Genomic DNA, 20,144 nt, shown 5'->3' on the forward strand with positions numbered 1-20,144 from the left:
CATTCCAATCAGCCAGGCCTCCTTAAGACTGTCGTGTTTTTTCCCTTAAGGATCAAACCCTATTGATAACATCCTTTTAAGATGAGAATCTCTCATTTTAATTGGGTGTTTTGTCATGGTAGTATTGGGTCTGGTATAGTACTGTCCTACTCCAGATCCCCAAACTCTGAGCGGTTCCACAGCGTCAGGCCAGCCAGTGGTGTATGCTGTCTGCCTCGAGTCGGACTGACGTCCCGTAAACGTCTGCTGAGTGCACACAGTGTTTAGACAGAGGAGGAGATTGATCCCCTGCACTCAGAGCCAAACGGCCAGGGCCAAGCACGACACCAACGCATAACATACAGACCATGTGCTTCACTCACCATCACCACCATCCTCATATCCTCTCTAGTCTCTCTTTATCTGGGCCTGATGCTTCCAAATGGCCCTTTTTTTAGACTTTTTTTGTTCAAGTCACGATCCACAGGTATGGGAACATGTGATGGCGGTCTTTTTGGATTTAAAGCCAGTTTTTGTTCTCAGTTAAAATACATGTTGGGTCTTTGGATTGTTTTTGAGTGACGTTAGTCCGACATTACTATCCCCTCCCACAACAACAGCAGTGTGAGTGTGAATTCCGAGCTCAGCTCAGTTGGGTGATGGGTAAACCCTCCAGGCCTCTGTCTCACTCATCACGCCACACTCCTAGGCTGCTGCCACGTCTCCATTGATAGCCACTGACAGAACAGGAGCACCACAGACAAATACAAGTCAAGAAGCACAATCACATTTTGTCTTGTATTAACAATCAAGTGATGTTTGTGCCTAGGTTATTTTAATGTTGTATGTTTAGCTACCTTAAAATCAATCTGAAAGCATTCTATACTTACGCATTTCTTTTAACTTGTATTCGTTAAGTTGATCCTTCTATTGTTATTAAATGTTCTGTTGGTGATTTATTGCTTCCTTTTTGTTGATTATTCTAACAAAAGACAGCCTGTTTTTAAGGTTTGTTTTGATAAGAACCTACCCTATCCGTATTAGGGGATTGTGATTGGACCTATATGTAATGTAGCTAATCTCATGCTGAACAACTGGGCTGGCAATATGGGAAGCGGACCCATGGCTTTGACACCTTGGTGATCCCCCTACTTCCTCCAATTACCCCTCCCCTCCTGAGTCAGCTGCTCATGACTGCCTGGGCGATCACTCCCTGACTGGTCTGAAGCGCAAGTCATCTTGTGTAGTGTATATAAAGATGGTGGATAAATGAAGCTGTTTACCTATGAAAAGAATATAGTTAATTGACTGTGTATGAACCAGAAAGTGAGATTTGTCTCTACCTTTTCTGTCTTTGATGTATGCTCTCCACATCCACAATGTGATCATTGAGCTGTGTGTCTGTGCAGCCTATCTGCGACCACAGCTCAGCAGCATTCAGTGGTGTAGCCACTAGCCAGTGAAATACAGTCCTGTGGGTTTCTCCTGACCTCAGCACAACTCACCGGAAGCACCGACATCACATTGCCCACACAACACAAACACTGTAGTGTTTCTATTGTGTTTTTGTCATCAGCAGCAATAGGCCAGCGCTTGTTTTGGCCCCGACACTGATTTTCTGTGTCAAACGAGCTGCCTTATCTCCGATACCCAGGAAATTACTGCAGAGCCCCAGAACTTTAATATAGCAGAGTTCCAGACTGCGACCCTTTGACTTGGCTGTGCAAGTTAAAACTATGATTTGGTCGAACAGTACACCTAAAATAAAGTGCTTTAATTTCTGCCATGATAGAGCCTACCCTGCCCCTGCAGTGCCCGTTTTGCTGTGGCCGTCTGGCTTCTGTGGCCCACTCCCTCTCCCTCCAGCTGTGGACTCTATTAAGAGGGTGAGAGAAATGCGTTATTTCAAAATAAGTTGTGGGTAAAACACTAACACAGTTTTGAAAACAGGTATGCTGTTTTCTAGCTGAAGAGAGGAGGGTTTCAGCTTTATTAGGGGTATTATTATCATATTATGAACATCTTTTTTTGAAGTAACGGATGTTTCTGGTATGTCTTTGAGATGTGGCTCACGCGAGCTGCACATTGGCCATTTGCAAAATCAGAAAATTCTGGATCCCTATTTTGACAGAAAAATATAGCAACAAAAGCCTAATTGTCGACCCAAAATTCATGGGAATCAATGGTTTATCTTGCACATAAAAATACTTCAATCATACATTACTGCTTGGACATGTTTGACAATTTGTTATTTAATCATACTATAATCACTCCGTATTTTTTTTTCAATAAAGCACCGTGGATGACTTTAAAAAAATTACGACTTTGTTCTATTGCGTTACACCAGGAGAACATTTTTGGTGCGTTCAAAAAAATGGACTGGTGCCACCAGGGGAAAACGTTAGTCTGGAGCCCTGTAACGGCTTACACGAGGTCAGATTTACTGTGTTCTACCTGCAGGATATTTGTCCGTCATATCATGGGATGGTAGAACCTCTTACTTCAAGTCTTATGAGAGGAGATGGAGAAACAGCCACCGCTGCAGGCCACTATGTAAACAATGAGAATGAAGCTCTGATTCGATTCTCCAAAGTGCTACACAGTCTGTGACAAGCACTCCCATCCTGAGTATGTGTACTGTGCATGTACTGTATGTACACCTGTCTGGTTTTGGAAGAGCTGTGGACTTGTACGGTGTATGTTGTCTGTCGGTCTAGTAGTCTTTGTTATTTTCTGTCTGGTCCTTACCTATGTGTTGTCTGGTGCTGTGGCGTCTCTGGGCGGAGCAGGCCAGACAGGGTTGGCAGCTTCCTTGTTTATTTATTTGAACAGGAGCCTGTTCTCCTCTCTACCTCCTCTACTCCTCCCTCAGGTGGCAGCTGTGTGTTTTTGGGTTCTCTAATCCAACTGTATAAAGGAAGGGAGTGACGACAGGGTACTGACACGCACACAGGTGGTGTGTTTGTGTATGTGTGTCTAAAATTGGATGGCCTTCTGCCTCTGTTATCAGATGACAAGTAGCTCTCGTCGGTGTTTTGGCTGTGTGAGTAGGGTATGTTTGGCGTCACAGGTATTTAAAAAAAAAAACTAGCCATCTGAGAGAATTCGTCAGTCAGTGTGTTTTGAGTTTCTGTGTGCGTGAGAGTCTGTTCTTGGATAGTCAGGCTGAAACAAAGAAGGACTTCTGAATGACATGCTTAGGGATTTTTTTCCTTCAACAGATTCACTGATATTAAGATGGTTTTCCTTCCTAGTTCCTACTCTCTTACTCATATCCTTTCCTTCTTCTGTCTCCCCTCCCTCTCTTCATCTCCCTTCCTCACTAGATGAGAGAATCTGCTCACCCCCGTTCATGGTTCTGAACACAGAGTGTGGTCCAGATACACTGGAGAAGATTGAGAAGCATGGACTCACTTTCCCATTTAGTAAGTCCCTCCCTTTCCTGTTTGATATAGGAAGAGGAATTGTCACTTGACCCAGATGATTACACAGGGTCCTTCCTCCTCCTAGCTTTGTAGGGGTTGACATTAGGAAACAATTTGTAGTGAGGGGGAAACTGCCAAACACTGGTTTTAGTATCCACACATTAGCTACAAAGCAATTAGTTTATTATTTAGGAGAGTGGCGTGGTTTAATCCTGATATTACTTTTCAGTGTTGAACTATAAATATATTGGTTTAACTTCTGGAAGTTAATTTTTAGCTTAATTATTTTATAACCCTCCGCTATTTTTAAGCCACCTTGTATGTCCAATTTACCAAGCTTTCTTTTCTGCTGACATCCATTTATGGAGAGGGGGTTTTGAAAGTTGTGGTCAGTGTAAAAATAACCCACTGTCATCTTGTGACGGTCATGTTTTTTCTCAACACGGATGCCATTGGGGAAGTGTGGTTTCCTCACAAGCATTTTCAACCTGTTCTTCTTCCTCTCCCTCCATCTCTCAGTTTGCAAAACACGAGTAGCCCATGGAACCAACTCCCACGAGGTAAGAGCCACCAGGGTCATGGTGGGGAAGGGGGATACCTAGTCAGTTGCACAACGGAATGTATTCAACTGAAATGTTTCTTCCGCATTTAACCCAACCCCTCTGAATCAGAGAGGTGCGGGGGGCTGCCTTAATCGACGTCCACGTCATCATCCCCTGGGTAACAGTTGTTGGTTAACTGTGTTGCTCAAGGGCAGAACTGCAGATATTTTTTTTTACACCTTGCGGGCTCAGGGATTCGAACCAGACCTTCGGTTACTAGCCCAACGCTCTTAACAGCTAGGCAACCTGCGCTTAGGGTCACAGATTAATCAAACCCTCGATCGTTAGCTAAATCCCTGTAATCCATTAGTGTCTCTAACTAAATAATCATTTAACACATCAAACACTGTACAGTTCTCTGTCAGCCCAATCAATAGCCGCTTCTCCGTCCGCCCATATGGTCAACATTCATATATGTGTATGTCATTGAACCAGTCAAGTCTGTGGAAATGGGCTGGATGAATGTTATGGTATATGGACACGTTTATGAATGAAATGAGATTACCTGTATTGATGACCTCTTCTCCCTCTCCACAGATGGCCATCATCTTCAGTGAGGAGGACCTGAAGGATGTGAAGCCTCCGTGTGTGATCCAGAGCTTCATCAACCACAACGCGGTGCTCTACAAGGTGTTTGTGGTGGGGGAGTCTTACACACTGGTGGAGAGACCCTCCCTCAAGAACTTCCCCGCTGGACCAGCAGGTGAGGAGGACCCAGGAGACTGTCAATTTATGGGCACACAGCGTGCCATGCTGAGGAAAGTACAGCCCTGCTGTCCTCCTTACAGGCCCAATAAAATACCTCAAGGCTTTTAAACATCTTTAAGACTGGACTCCCACTCTCTTTAAAAAAAAAAAAGGGAGTGCAATGGATTTGGTTGTTTATAAATGTTGGTCAACTTGTTTTTTCTTTGATTTCATCCTCTAGAGGAAGAGCGTGGTGTACAGTCAGATTGATATCTTATTCCTGTATGGCAACCAGTTGTTTTCGATACCAAACGTCATGAGGCAATCGGAGCATTGATTAGGCTGAAGTAATCTGAATGTGGACCTTTGCCCTGACAGAATAAGCTGCACCATTTGCATCCACTACAGTAAAAGCCCTCATGCAAACCAGTCTGGGCTTCAGCGGAATCGTTGCCTTTTACCTTCTGAAAGAGACTAGGGTCATCCCTGTGTGCTGCAGCACAGTGAACATATGCAGTAAAGTGCCCCGACCGGCCACACACGCACCACACCTATGCTACTGTATACACAGCGTGCCGTCCAGGGCATTGGCCAGGGCGTTGTCCAGATTTAAAACAAACCCGCACTATGTATAGAGCAGACAAAATGGATTATAAACAATGGGAGGTAGAGAAGGGAGGACTGGGTTAGGTTGGGTGTTTAAGCACCTCAGTGTTGTGAAAGAGGGCCTGGTGTCAGGAGAAGATAAAGTCCCATCCCACCGCCCACGCTCCCAGCAGAGGTGATATGTGCCTAGGGGTCTTTCCTTCACCTTTCCTGGGAATGATTTGTGTAGCTAACGCTTCCAGTATTACCACACCCTGGTAGTTCGAGGCCCTGGGCTCGTTTCGGACAAAGTCCTGCTTTACTTCAATCCTTCCTCTCCCTCTCCTTTATAAAGCCATCGCTTGGTGTTAATGATTACAAATGTGTGCCTTGTAGCGAGGTTCTAACAAGACAAATGGATTACTCCCTTTACATTGGGTAGGGCTGGAAATCAATCTGTCTGTTTTTGCTTGAGGGAAATCCCTGCGCTGAGTCAGACCAAATTACCAGCCATATCCCTATTACCAGCTACATGACTGGTAATGTGGATATACATTGTGTACAAAACATTCTTGAAACCGTTGAGCGTGAAAAACCCAGAAGCATTGCAGTTTGAAGTGGATTTAAAAAGTGACCTCTAAGGGTTCATAGCTGTCACCTGGTCAGTCTGTCATGGAACAAGTCCGTAACGTTTAGTACACTCAGTTTATTAAGGCCATTGAAATGGAGTGATGTATGACCATTACAAGTAGGAGTTGTGTGGGTAAGATATGTCTTTTTATGCCAGACATTGAGTTTATTTTCATGTGTTAAATCATCCAAATTCTTCATCGTTAGGCTTTACTTTGGCTTTAGTGTTTGTTTTTATAATGATTAGAGATGGTTAAGATAATTGAGCATAATTGATACATATCCACTGTCTGTATCAACCAATGTGAGGAATGAATGGATCTTGCTTGCTTGTTGGAGGGAATAGAGCACTCCTCTAACACTCAAACAAGAATATTATTCATGGGATTTCTGGTCAAGTAATCTTAAGGACACATGCACGCAAGGCCAACGGCAGCTAATATACGCAAGCCTAGAATTTATTTTATGTTAACATCACTGTCTATTTTTTATTGCGCGGAATCTTCCCATTAGTGCACTTGAAGTTGAATGTGATACTGGTACCACTTCATTCATTGTTTATGGCTGATCCTGTGCCTTTGTTTCCATCAACCAGTGGACTTTGCTGGACATTTGTCGCTCAAATTAGTTTTTGCTACCTCCTAGTGCCTGAGATGAGAACTGTACACCCATAACAAATAGTTCAGTAGATGTAATGTGTTATCTGACTAAAGTACATGTTTTCTCCATTACAGACAGAAAAGCAATTTTCTTCAACAGTCATAATGTATCAAAGCCAGAGTCCTCTTCAGACCTGACCTCTGTAAGTGCAATACATTAACATACTTAAAATCATAAAAATCATATCACCTATATCTGTTTAAAACCAGTGTTATTAAATGCTCCTAGTTCAGTAGACTCAGACTTAGTCTTCTTCCTGCCACAGAGGGACAACGTGGAGGGGGTGTCCCAGCCACCCAGTGATGATGTCATCAGAGCGCTATCCAGGTCCTTGCGACAGGCGCTGGGCGTGTCCTTGTTTGGCATCGACGTCATCATCAACAACCTCACGGGCCAACACGCCGTCATCGACATCAATGCATTCCCTGGTGAGTGGTTTGTTCCTCTGCCGTAGGGAATAGGAGTAGATGTGTGTTTCTGTCATTCATACTCAGTTTTACCATCTCTACCAGTATGTCATTTCAAATCTTTGAGAGATTGCTTTAAGGCGTTGATAGCCTGCGTGACATGGTCTTGCTTGGAGACGGAGACTAGGTGTCTCGAAGAGAGTAAGCTTATCAATGATGTCACCAGCAGTCTTAAATGAGCATTGAGCATGTTCAGAGGCGAGTCTAGCATGCCTCTCTTGACTAGGGCTGTCGCTATGGTAACACTGTTCTCGGGTTGCACTCTGTTGCCACCTTTAACGGTTGGAGTGTGAGGAGAATGGTACTGAGCTAATCCCTACTCTCCCAAACATTCACCCTTTGTGCCTCAAGGACAGAAGCTAGGCAGTCAAAATACAAGCAAGAAGTCCTAAAATAACTACAAGACAATTTTATTCTTTAGTCTTTCATTCATTTACCTCTACTGTACTTTTACCATCAGCTGCCCTCTGTATTGGAGGTGGGATATAAGCATCGGTAAGCCATGTCTCAAGGCTCACCCTCTTCTCTCCAGGTTACGAGGGTGTCCCAGAGTTCTTCAACGACCTCCTGACCCACATCACCAGTGTGCTTCAGGCTCACTCCCCCGACAGCCCCCCAGCCAGCGGGCAGCCCAAAAGCCTGGCATCCAGCCATAACCCCAGCGCTACGGTGCTTACAGCCCCGACCCCGGACTCCCCAGGCTGCTGCAGCATGCTGGGGAAGGAGGCCAGCAGCAGCCCCTGGATCGTGGAGGGGGATGGGAACCTGAAGGGCCCCCGCCAGAGACTGGGCTGTAACTCAGCCATGTCCCCCAACTTCCAGCAACACTGTGTGTCCACGATAGCCACCAAGGCTTCCTCCCAATGACTGCCATCCTCTTCCCCCTTAGCCCCCACCCTGTTCTAACCGCGAACAAAAACAGATGATGATAATGGTGACGATAATGAATAATAGTCATAATAATTATGATATTAAGTATAATATATCTGTAATCTAAAACCAACTTTTTCTATGTAGATCTTGATGGTGATTGGGTCTTTGATCTTTTCTTTTCTGCCTTTTGGATTTTTTTTATTTGGTTTAATAAGACTTACAGTAATGTGAACTTTTGGGAACTCTGCTTGCTTAATTGCTGATTTAGTTTCTCTCGGTGAAATCTCTAATCAAGTGGTCCACATGAGGTGGTTGGGGGACTAGCCATGTCTGACCTTTGACTGCAGCAGTAAAGAAAAGGACAATTAAACATATGCTCCAGGCACACAGGCACATTCACACATTTCCTGCATTTAAACTCACTAGTGATGTGTGTCTGAATGCCACTCTGTCATGTGTGGTTAGGGTAGAAGGGATGTATGGCTAGAGGATTGTTTGTATTCTAATACTCCTCCACTGGTTTGGACCAGCTGCCTGAGCTAACTGACTTAAAGCAGAAGAGCCCACTGTCATTTCCAAAGTTGCAAGAAAGTCATTGGGATCTTGGTGGACATTAGATTAGGGCTGGGCGATATCTATCGTCTTTTAAGGTATACCGGTATGGATCCTCATACCAGTATGGATTTTTACATAACCGTCTAACACGTCAAACTCATTCTACGGAGGGTCGAGTGTCTGTGGGTTTTTGCTCCTCCCTTGTACTTGATTGATGAATTAAGGTCACTAATTAGTAGTGGGGTGGCAGGTAGCCTAGTGTTTAGAGCATTGGGTCAGTAACCGAAAGGTTGCTGGATTGAATCCCCGAGCTGACAAGGCAAAAATCTGTCATTCTGCCCCTGAGCAGGGCTGTTAATTCACTGTACCCCGGACGCCAAAGACGTGAATGTCGATTAAGGCACCCCCCCCCCCCCCCCCCTCTCTCTGATTCAGAGGAGTTGGGTTAAATGCAGAAGACACATTTCAGTTGAAGGCATTCAGTTGTACAACTGACTAGGTATCCCCCTTTCCCCTAGTAAGGAACTCCCCTCACCTGGTTTTCTAGGTCTTAATTGAAAGGAAAAACTAAAAACCGGCAGACATTTGGCCCTCTGTGGAATGAGTTTGACACCGAGGTTCTATAACGAGCTGTTGATACAGTGCTATATAAATGAAAAGTTGGACTACTTCACTGTCAGTGTTGTCCTAGTTTGGTTGTGTATATAACAATCAGCATGGAGAAATGTTTTTGTTTGTTGCCATACTAGGGTCATGCACTACTCATAAAACATATTCAGAACTTTCATTATTCAGAAACTAAAAATCATGTCAATTTCATAGTCTTCACAACTACAGAAAACATTTTATTTATATCAAGATATGTGTAGCATGAAAGTCTGAAAATGCCTGAATAATCCTTTTGATCACACCTGATTTATAAACATTTGTCAGCAGTAAAAGGAAAAAAAATAAAAATCTCTGTTCATGTGACCAAGTTAAATATGGATGTTTATAAAGGCCTTTGAGTGTTTATGTCAGATGTGGTTGAGGTTTATACAGGTGTTTTATGCAAGTACTAAGAAGTCCATGTCCCTGCTTCTCAACTTGATTTGCGCTCCTCCAGCTGAAAGATGAGGATCACATTCCGTTTGTATATGTGGGTGTTTTCAAGAAGAATTCCAGAATTCCAATGCTTTAGTGAAAATAACCTGACTGTCACACAGTACTGTTTTATGGACTTGAAATGGCTGGACACAGGAAACTCTAACTCCATTATGACTCAATGGAACGTCTGGGCCTCTTTTAAAAACGGTATGTTCAATTGGTATTGAACACACTAAATTGGCAAGTTTATTATTTTTGTGACCATTAAATTAATTGTTTCTTGATTACAATGCTAAGCATTTTTGTTTGTTTTTACTTACAGTGAAACACCCTGTAGTCCACCTGCTGCGCTCTCTTGTATAGCTGGTATCGACAGACGCCAAACTCCCTGTATGAATCCTATTGTCCAGCTGCTGTCCTTTTTAAGGTGGCACAAAATTAGGTTAAAATAGAGAGAACATCTAATTTGCTCCTAATGTTCAGAGAACCATTTAGTTTTTACTTCTATTTGACTGAAATGTTAACATTTTTGTCATTTCCTAAGAACAATTTATTTAGCGATTTTATGGGGGGAAATTATTTTTTTATTAAATGGAGTGAGCGAGTTGAACAAACAATGGATGTTTGTCAGACGAGTAGTGAAATAGTTGGTTGGCAAATGAAACTATCTTCAGAACTTCGAGACCGAGCAGCTTAGTTGCCACTGTCTTCACCCTTTAGTAAGCATCCAGTTTAAGTGCAAGGAAAAGAGTACAGGGCTGCCAACTCAATGTAAAAACAATAGGGCATTTACTTGAGCACAGGCTTAGTCCTTCAGCATGTACGTAGAATAAGTAGGCTAGCAAATTGAATCGACAGAGGTTACTTAGCCCCAACGGCCTAGTGACTGACTGACAATCTAAACAGTTTAGCCATTCCACCTGCAGCCCTCCGGGACTAGCGTTGAGTAGCAATGCTCCTAAAGCCTTTCCTAGTGAAGGACACAGATCCTCAACCCTGTAAACATTGACCAAGGAGAGGATGTCTTAACCAAGCCATGCCCAGTTTGTTGTGAAAACACTGACATTTCTGTACACAACTATACTGTGTCTCGCATTGTTTTTCATTGTGCTTCTAAATGGGAAATAAATATTACCCCTACTTAAAACCTTTATCATTTTTTCACCCTGACAATGTCATTGTGCTTTCAGCTTCCACCTGAATGTTCACTTGGAAATGTTGTATCAGTTCTTTAAAGAAACTAATTCTAAACAATGACTTTATTAAATGGCTAAACCAACAGGGGAAAAATAATCCCTTTTTTAAAATAACCAGTATCGTTGAGAAATTGCCACTATTCTAGTGCTTCAGCCCAGATAATGAGAAACAAATGTCTGTTATTAAATTAATTCCCACAATGTTGTATTGGGTTTCTCACACTTATTTTAGTTTGTTGTAAACATTTACTTTCATGCTGATGCAAAAGTGAGAAAGAACAACAGACCCCTGAACACAAGTGCGACTGAACTCTACCCAGCCTGCAGATGTTTATTGCTTCAGCTTTTATGCATCTGACATTTCATGGAGAATATGGTTTGACAACGTAGAAAATTACAAGATTATACTGTACAACATGGGCACTTTATAAAATATATATTTTCATAATTTTGTCTGTACATAAAAACAATATTTACAAGCACACTTGAGAGGTATGTATGTCACGGTAAAAAGCCTATAATAGCGTCTCCTCCCTGCAACAGCATTGTACTGGGACGTTGCAATGCTGCTGAGGTTGTTTGATTCAGTGGCGTGCTGCTGGACTGGCTAACAGGCCCAGGATGGTGGAGAGACAGTGCAGCTTCTCCTTCACAAGCTCTGGCAACTTCTCATTCTCTTTGTACCTGGAGCAACAAGCAGGAACATGTCAGAAAAAAGGGGTTGACAACTACCATTCCTCAAATACAATAATTTTATATCAAAATGACGAAAGATGGACATTGACATAGTACTGTATGAAAGGGTGGTGAAGCCATGGGTCAGTGCTGTGTAAGTGTTCAGTACCTGGTGGTCCGTCCCTCTGGAGACGTGTAGGTAATACAAGAGACCCCTGCCTGCACCACCAGCTGGGAGCCATCGTTGAACTGCACCCACACCTCTCCACTGGTCAGCTGTGAGGCCCAACCAATGTTTGGCACAAAGACGGACTTGAGCACTTTCCCTGTGTTGGTTGTGTGGTCTTGTTTGACCGACAGCGGAGAGCAGTTTTTGTTCACGCTAGCCGAGGTGAAGTCAGACCCATTATAGGAGATCATCTGAAGTTTAGAGAAGAGAAAAAGATTCAACCAGATATATCTTACACTTCCTAAATAAAAATGGATAGAATAAATAGCTTAGTTGATAGAATGTGAAATGTTGCTTCGGGAGAAACTCACAGAGGGAGTAATGTGTGGGTGCTTGGGCGGTGATGCCACATCTACAGGGGCATCACCGCCCAAGGGGCAGGGGGAGTCTGGGATGGCAGGTCTCCTGGGAGGGATAAACAGATGCTCAAGATTAGTGACAAGGACTGGGACTGACAGGTGACTGGATATCTCAACAAACTGTTTGGAGGCAAAGTATGACTGACTGATTAGAACTGAAATAGTGTCTGCATTCTGCAACATGATGCTTTCTTTAAAGGGAAATGTCAAAAGAATGTAGCTTCATATTCGTCACCTCCAGCACCACCACAACATGTGAAAATGGCACGTTATGTTTTGTAGTAAAAAAAGATAAGAGGAAGATAAGTGTTTCCAATGACATCAATGAGCATCGTGAGATTTTAACCAATTATGAGAAGGCATTTCCTACTAATTGTCTAATTGGTTGATGATGTCATTGGAAACACTCATCTTCCTCTCTTTTTTACAACAAAACATAGAAATGCACAATTTTCACATATGTTGATGTTGGGGTGGTGCTAGAGATCAATATGAAGTTGAACATTTTAGAAATGTCCCTTTAAGTGCTTCCAAACGTGACAATGTCCAGCATTAACAGACAGTCATGGCTCTCTTGCTCACCGGCCGATGGTGATGGGGAAGAAGGGAGTGCTCTTGGCACAGCGCTGCTCCTCTGCAGTGATTGCAGTCTCTAGAGACAGACACATGCTGTGGCCCTCGTCAGACAGCTTCACGTACAGCCTGCTCTCTGGGCTGAGGCCACTCAGACCCACCTCTCCCTTCACCGTGTACGACTTCCCACTCTTCTCCACCACACGGACCAGCTCTGACGTCTTGTGGGTTTTTGCTCCTGTCACAGCATAGAGGGGGACCACAGGTCAGGATGATTTAGTTTAACTGTGCAACAACGTTTCAATCTCAGAAGGAAAATACACCTTATCCTTCAAGGTCATTATGTTTCATATAATTGATGCTTTCTACATGATCCTCACCATCGTAGAAGCACATCTCCAGGTCTGCATTGGGGGAGTTCTCCATCAGCATACACTTGCCATATTTGGTATAGAGGGTAACTTTGGGAGTCTTTGATTTCACCAGCTGCACAAACTTGGAGGCATACTGGTATTTCTTCCAGTACTTCTCTATTGAAGACAAACAGAGGACAAAGGTTAGTTGAAATCAGATTTCCAACATATTTATCGAATTGTGGTTTTACATCTTATGTATTTTACCCCCTTTTTCGATCATGTCTCATCGCTGCAACTCTCCAACGAGCTCGGGAGAGGCATGCGTCCTCCGAAACATGACCCGCCTAACCGCGCTCCTTAACACACGCCAGCTTAACCCAGAAGCCAGCCGCACCAATGTGTCGGAGGAAACAATTCAACTGGAGACCGGGATCAGCCCGCAGGCACCCGGCCCGCCACAAGGAGTCACTAGAGCGCGATGAGCCAAGTAAAGCTCCACCTGCCAAACCCTCCCCCAACCCGGACAACGCTGGGCCAATTGTGCGCCATCCTATGGGACTCCCGGCCAAGGCCGGTTGTGGCACAGCCCAGGAATGAACCCGGGTCTGTAGTAATGGATCTAGCACTGCATGCGATACAGTGCCTTAAACTGGTGTGCCACTCGGGAGACCCCAAATGGTGTTTTTTAATCATGTCACTGCGAGGCGTAACTGTCTGGTATTGAGGTGTACCTGGTAGGTCCTCATAGCTGCAGATCAAGATGTCTTCAGGGGGAGCAGGGGGGCGGTCGAGCACAGGAAAACCCTTCCCCTCATTGGGCTGGTAAATAGTGACCTACAGGATCATGGTCAAAGGGTGATTAGTGTTTTGCCATTATTTCACAGAAATACCATGATACATCTTCTCTGAAGGTTATGAAGTGTTGTGTTATTCCTGAAACTCACCATCAAACCATCACAGGATATCCTGAGGACCTCTTTGCCCCTCTCCTGGGGGCCCTGGCCCTTGAGCAGCTCCATACACACCTCTCCTGTATCCAGAATGCTCACCTGGGGAGAAGGAGACAGAAACCACAGCTGTAGGGCAGGCAGGCATAGCACTGTCATTGAAAGTAGATCAGTTGAAAAGAAAGGGGGATAACTAGGGTGTATGTCTGTCTTACCACAGCGTTTTTAGTCTTCTGTCTGATGGATTTCAGTCTTGAGGCACACAAAGGAGGGAGCACATTTCTCAGGGACTTTTTCTCCTTTTCTACACTTGGTTTGGACAGACTCTGCAGCTCTTCCCCATGACCGGGTTGCCCATTCTCCCTGTAGGAGTCAGTGTTTGAGGTGTGGTGGAGGTGGTGCTGGTTGTGGTGGAGGTGAGGACTGGTGCCTCTGCCTGCCGGTTTGTCACTCCAGGTGTTGTGTACACCTAGAGGCTCCCTGCCACTATGGAAACTGCCACTGCTGCTGTGAGAGGTGACATCCGTGGGCCTCGGAAACAGGCCTGGTGAGGCAGGATGAACAAACAATGCGGTCAAGCTCGTGAGAAAATCTTTATTTTATAGCTTTTAAATCTTTACATTGGGATATAAGATTAAGATACAGCAAATAAATGAGTAGGTGTACTATACCTTCTTTACTGAACCAATTCTGTACACCTTCTGACTCTTGTAACTGCAGGTTTAGTGGATGTGGTGGCTGTATAGAATATGAACATCCTGAGCTGAGGAAATAAAGGGTACATACATGTATCAGTTAGTCAGACAGACGCAGCCATCTTAAATTAAAAAAATGACATTCTATTAATTACATCACACTGGGTCACATCTTACCTAGCTGTCTGTTTGACAGGCACCAATGGTAGCCTTACATGCTCTGCGAAGGGTTGTGGAGTGTCCTTATAGCTGGAGGACATGGGAAAGGCCAGTCTCTCCGACCCAGTCAGCATCTCCTCAGAGTGGCATCTCTCCAGCTCTGCCTGCCCCATCCCCTGGGCTGGAATGACAGAGGAGCTAGACCGGTCTGAGGAGTGAGTCCTCCGTAGGTACCGGGAGTGGGGACGCCCACTCTCCCAGCCCAGAACTGCCTTGCTCCTCCCTACTCTATCGGAGTGCTGCTGCCACTGCTCAACCCCCTCAAAGCAGGCGCTGCTTGGCGGCCGGGGCAGTGTGGGGATAGGTGCCATGCGGTTGGGCAGGGCAGGTCCGATCACATGTCTGGCTGCTCTCCTCTGGAGACGGCTGCTGCCTGAGGTGGATGAGGTGCAGGCTGTAGAGATGGTGGCGATGCCACTGTCCATGGAGCCTGGCTCACCAAGGCTCAGCTCCTTGGTCCTGGCAAGCAGGCTTTGGGTCATGAAGGGGTGGTCCAGCACGGCAGACAGGCTGGGCCGCTGCGCAGGGTCCTTCCTCAGCAGCTGGCGGATCAGGTCCTGGGCCTCCTGGGACACATGGCTGGGCATGTCATACTCCCCCAGAACCACCTTGTTGAGGGTGTGCTTCACCGTGTCTGTGTCAAATGGGGGCCGGCCCATCAGGAAGGCGTAGAACATGCAGCCCAGAGACCAGACATCAGACTCCAGGCCGTGGGCACTGTGGGTGGCCACCTCTGGGGAGATGTAATTGGGTGTGCCACACATGGTGAAGTGCTTCTCGCTGGGGAGCTTCAGCTGGGTGGCCAGGCCAAAGTCAGCTATTTTAAGGTTCATATTGCTCGTCAGCAGCAGGTTGGACAAGGTCAGGTCCCGATGCATGATGCCATGTGTATGCAAGTACAGCATACCTTTCACTATTTGATGCATGAAGTGCTGTGCTGTAACGTGAAAAAAAAAACATGAAAACAACTGTTATAAAAGGAAATGAGGACAGGTGTCAAGACATGTTAATGTAGATTTCATATGTTAAGAGATGTATCACTGACACACTCTAGGGTTGGGCGGTATCCAGATTGTCATACTGTTTCGGTACCATACCAGGGTAGGGCTGGGCAATATATCAAATTAATTTGATCAATTCTAATTTAATGTTTTTGAGCAATATTACAAATGCCTGAATTGTAGAATCAAGTTTTTTTTGTAATTTATTTATTTTTATGAGCGTTTATGTCCGCTTTTTGGTCTTGTCTCGTTCGCTCCATCTGTGCTGTGCACCTTCCCATTTACACCAGAGATCTGTATATAATGATGAGATGCTCATGTTTCCGCCCTAACAATGAGAGTCGTTGTCCCAAAGGCAGGAAGGCAGGCGACAAGCTTAGCATAGAAACGCACTGGGCTTATTTTTGACAGATTTTGGTGAATGAAACCTCTCGCATCTCCTCTTTCTCCCAAGCCCCTCCCCTCTATCACTCACAACAACCAAGATGAGAGATCACTTCTTCCTCTCTGACAAACGGTTTCAACTCGCTATTTGCATTTGAGGTTGGGTCCAACAGAGTCGGTCATATGGAAACCAAAACACAGAGACATAATTTTACTGTAATAGAGAAGAAGTTACCGTTTATGTTTCAACTCCTCAAATTTTGAGCAGAGCAGACACTACTAAAACATATGTACCAATGAACAATCATTCTGTAAAATGTATGCTGAGTTTGTCACGCGTGATCCAAATTGGCTAAACTTGAAATATAAATATTAGCTGGCTTACTCACTAGCACATGGGCTTGTGCTTGAGAGATTGTTTATGAGACTGGTGTTCATTTTCTATTATTCCTGCTACATTATTAGTGAATGTGCATTATGCATGGTTCTGGTTAAATTTGTTACAAAAATTTCATTTTTAGAGACAGACCTGAAAGCCAGATGAATGATATTTTTTTCATAGTTATTAGTGGGTCTTATGGTTGTGGAAGGAATATATTCAGCCTAGGTATAATTACACAAGCTCTGAATTCATTAGATTATTGCTGACTGTTTTAAAATGCAGTGGGTTTGAACTTTAAATTGTACAACAGCTTATTTAAAGAAATTCTTTTAGATATTTTAGGCCATATCGCCCAGCCCTATACCGGGGGATAGGGTATTACCGAATGTGCACACAAGGGGCACAATTTTTTTTAAATGAAGTAAATAATAATAATAATAATGAGCTTGGCGCACAAAACAATTTAGGCAACAGGGATCTTGATCCAGGAGGGAATTGAATGTCTCTGCTGTAACCAAGAAGCTTGATCTGGACATCTAGCCACTTAGCTGTATATAATCTATTTTACATGCTGACCACACCGCTCCCGTTGCAAAATAATTTTAAACATACATGTTATTCAATTATTGCACTCGCACTGCTCGCGTGCGCCAACGAGCGAAATGCGTTGCCAAGCGCTAAAATAGAAGTCAGTTCTATTTGTGACGCTGAACAAGTCCTGCCTCTCCCATCTCCTCATTGGTTTATAGAAGCAGATACCCACTTGCCATCTCCTCATTGGTTATACCCACGTGGATGATTGAAAGATGAACTTCGTTTGGTCGGTCGTCATGATAACTAAGAAAGTTAGATGCCAATCGCCATATAAAGTCCAAAGAAGAAAAAGCCTGGGAGGAGGAGAGATGACTAGAAACAATTCGGTTGACTGTATTATGTGTGGATCAATTGTTGGAGTAGAGGACTCAAACGTTATATCCCAGGACAAAGTAGCTAGCAACAGCAAGCTAGTTAAATAGGACAAATTAGCTAACAACTGCAAGCTAGCTAGCTAAATTGCCATAAATGGTTAATACTTTTTGACCTGTCCCCAAATTAATATAATTAGTTCAGAGTTTGTTTTGATATTTCAACCTGCGTGTCGTGATCTCATTTGGTGTGGGGGGACAAAATCAGTTTGTGCACGATGGCGCGCGCGGCCGGTTTGATGTACGGTGTAAGATTTCTTATAGTCCCCAACAAATTTTTTTTTATTTTATTATTGTATATTTTTTTTAACAGAATTGAAATTCATACCATCTGTATTTCGAAATACCCCGGTATAAACCCGGTAGATCGCCCAAGCCTAATGCACTCTCAGGTAAACAATGAGACTGACCATCATCCTCTGAGAAGGGCATCTTCCTGTCTTTCAGGTATCGACTCATCTCTCCATTATGGCACATCTCCAACACCAAGTACACATAGTTACTGTCTTCAAAGTAGTTGTACAGCTGCAAAATAGCAAAATTACAAGCCGAAATGTTATATCAGGGTTAACACAGTTATGTAAATTAGTAAATAAGACCTTATTAAAGTAGCACCAATTTCAGCACTACAATGATATACCAAAAAAGGCCCAACAAAGTTCAACCATGCTTACCTCTAGTATTGATGGATGCTTCAATCGACACTGAATCTCCACTTCGTTACTCACGCGCTGGACCATACCAGATTTGTGCATGGCTTTTTTGTCAATCTGAACAGAGAGGGGAATGATAGAGATAATTATACTGTGAGCATTATAATACACTGCTTTAGTCTTGTGGTAAACAAACGATCGGTCTTCCACAAAGAGAGTGAGAGCTATCCAGAAACAGAACAGACTGTCTACACTTCCAACAGTTCCCAGGTGACCCCTGGGAGGGGGGCTTAGGAAAAATACAAGACTCTGCTAAACGCCACCTGGTAGTGAGATGGTGATGATGAGTGGATAAGTCTTCACTGTGTAGGCTGTCAATATTTCTAAACTAGTGATCTGTTTGCTTGCACTTGACAAAAAACACTTTGTCCTGATGAGTTCTTACGTGTTTTTACCATATGATGATACAGGAACAGCATGAAACAAGCTTACATCATAAAAGTAATTGGATGTGGACTGTATAGCAACTTTTAAAAAATTGTACGTTCTTACCATTTTGATCGCCACCTCCAAGCCAGTGTTCACTGACTTTGCCCGGTAAACACATGCAAAGGAGCCCTTACCAAGGAGGGTGAGAACTTTGAAATCCTGAAAAAGAGAATGAAAACATTCACATATATGCAATATATAAATCCAAAATCAATAAGCTAATATTTACATTACAACAAATAGGACTAGAATATGTCCTATAGCTAGGCCTATGTCCAACAAATGGATTTGCCCGTCAGCTGTTTTTGACAGAGGATGATTCTGATGTGATACCTCGATCTTTAGCTCCCCAGCTGTAAATAAGATTCTCTCCTCATCTTCACTGACTTTGCATTTAGTTGTCAGGTTTTGAAATAAATATTTAAAAACGTTGTCGAACATCTTCTCTCTGATATGTGTCATGTAGCCGACCAGACATACAGTGACTGAGTACTAGACTACAACAACTGTGGCTAATGTTAACGTTACTATTTGGTCGTTATGGCTAGCCAACCGTCAGAAGTAAAACATCAAAACACCTGTCTCTGTCATATAGCCAACCAAAACCTTTAATTATCCCGGCTCTCTTCCCGCTAATGAGCAGGCGTTGTGGTACCGGTCACCTGGCAACAATAAACCGTTGCGGTAAATCGCAGGGGACATGTCTCAGTCAAAATAGTCAACAACAACTCGGCTGTAGTAGCCAGTGCTACTAGTTTTAGCCACCAGCTAGCTAAATAAAAGTTACTCGTCTGCGTTGCTGACTACGAATTATGCAAAGTTGGTAACGGTTGTAGACAACTAACGTTCGCTTGCTAGCTAATTGTACTGTATTAGCTGCGGGTTAGCTAGGTCGACAACTCACCTCGATTTTATCGCCGATTGAAACACTCATCTTGCTTCTTACTTGTCTTCCCAATCGATACAAAATTATTATTCAAAACATGTTCATCCAAGTAAACTCATCAGCGGCCGTAAACGACCTTTGATAAAACAAATGAATGTTGCCCCTCCAAAACTTTCGTATTTCTTCCATTTTGAAAATATCCGCCCGTTACCCTCGTGGTCAGGTGACTGTATACGTCATATGGCAACAAGCAAATGTTGCCTTCTCAAGCTAAGGAGAGCTTTTCAGGAACAAAAAGCACTAGATGCCTTAAAATAACATTTGGTCCTCCTTCTGTGAAAACAACTTTCTCATCTAGTAACTTGACATTTAAAATTGCTTTGTAGCATAAAAGTCTAAAATAAGATGAAGATCATTGAGTACACTTTTTTAGCACTTTAGTCAAACACATTTATATTTTTAATTTAACCTTTATTTAACTAGGCAAGTCAGTTAAGAACAAATTCTTATTTACAATGACGCTAACCCGGACGACGCTGGGCCAGTTGTGCACCGCTCTATGGGACTCCCAATCACAGCCGGTTGT

General features: G+C 43.7%; 2 protein-coding genes across 4 annotated transcripts in view; one reads left to right on the forward strand and one right to left on the reverse strand.

The window, feature by feature from the left end:
• itpk1b (inositol-tetrakisphosphate 1-kinase b) overlaps positions 1 to 10,950 on the forward strand; it is a 40,899-nt gene extending 29,949 nt beyond the window's left edge. For both annotated transcript variants that reach the window (XM_055863274.1, XM_055863275.1), the window contains exons 6-11: positions 3,306 to 3,404; positions 3,924 to 3,964; positions 4,544 to 4,709; positions 6,643 to 6,710; positions 6,834 to 6,996; positions 7,568 to 10,950. In XM_055863274.1, the coding sequence (XP_055719249.1) occupies positions 3,306 to 3,404; positions 3,924 to 3,964; positions 4,544 to 4,709; positions 6,643 to 6,710; positions 6,834 to 6,996; positions 7,568 to 7,902 (872 nt within the window). In that variant the 3' untranslated portion in view covers positions 7,903 to 10,950. The remainder of the gene's footprint in view (positions 1 to 3,305; positions 3,405 to 3,923; positions 3,965 to 4,543; positions 4,710 to 6,642; positions 6,711 to 6,833; positions 6,997 to 7,567) is intronic.
• A 112-nt stretch (positions 10,951 to 11,062) lies between these two features.
• Positions 11,063 to 19,931, reverse strand: plk4 (polo-like kinase 4 (Drosophila)). 2 transcript variants are annotated; one of them, XM_055863265.1, is made up of 14 exons: positions 19,577 to 19,931; positions 18,736 to 18,831; positions 18,205 to 18,300; positions 17,941 to 18,055; positions 14,757 to 15,735; positions 14,556 to 14,647; positions 14,100 to 14,428; positions 13,882 to 13,986; positions 13,669 to 13,771; positions 12,962 to 13,111; positions 12,591 to 12,819; positions 11,961 to 12,054; positions 11,590 to 11,840; positions 11,063 to 11,429 (listed from the first exon to the last, which is right to left on the reverse strand). In XM_055863265.1, exons 1-14 carry the CDS (start codon positions 19,604 to 19,606, stop codon positions 11,330 to 11,332), a joined length of 2,769 nt encoding a protein of 922 aa, XP_055719240.1. In that variant the 5' UTR covers positions 19,607 to 19,931; the 3' UTR covers positions 11,063 to 11,329. The 2 variants fall into 2 exon arrangements, with proteins under 2 accessions (XP_055719240.1, XP_055719239.1); XM_055863264.1 differs by lacking the exon at positions 19,577 to 19,931 and adding an exon at positions 19,006 to 19,508.
• Between the last annotated feature and the right edge of the window lie 213 nt (positions 19,932 to 20,144).

This window comes from Salvelinus fontinalis, chromosome 15, assembly GCF_029448725.1.
Source record: "Salvelinus fontinalis isolate EN_2023a chromosome 15, ASM2944872v1, whole genome shotgun sequence".
Lineage (NCBI taxonomy): Eukaryota > Metazoa > Chordata > Actinopteri > Salmoniformes > Salmonidae > Salvelinus > Salvelinus fontinalis.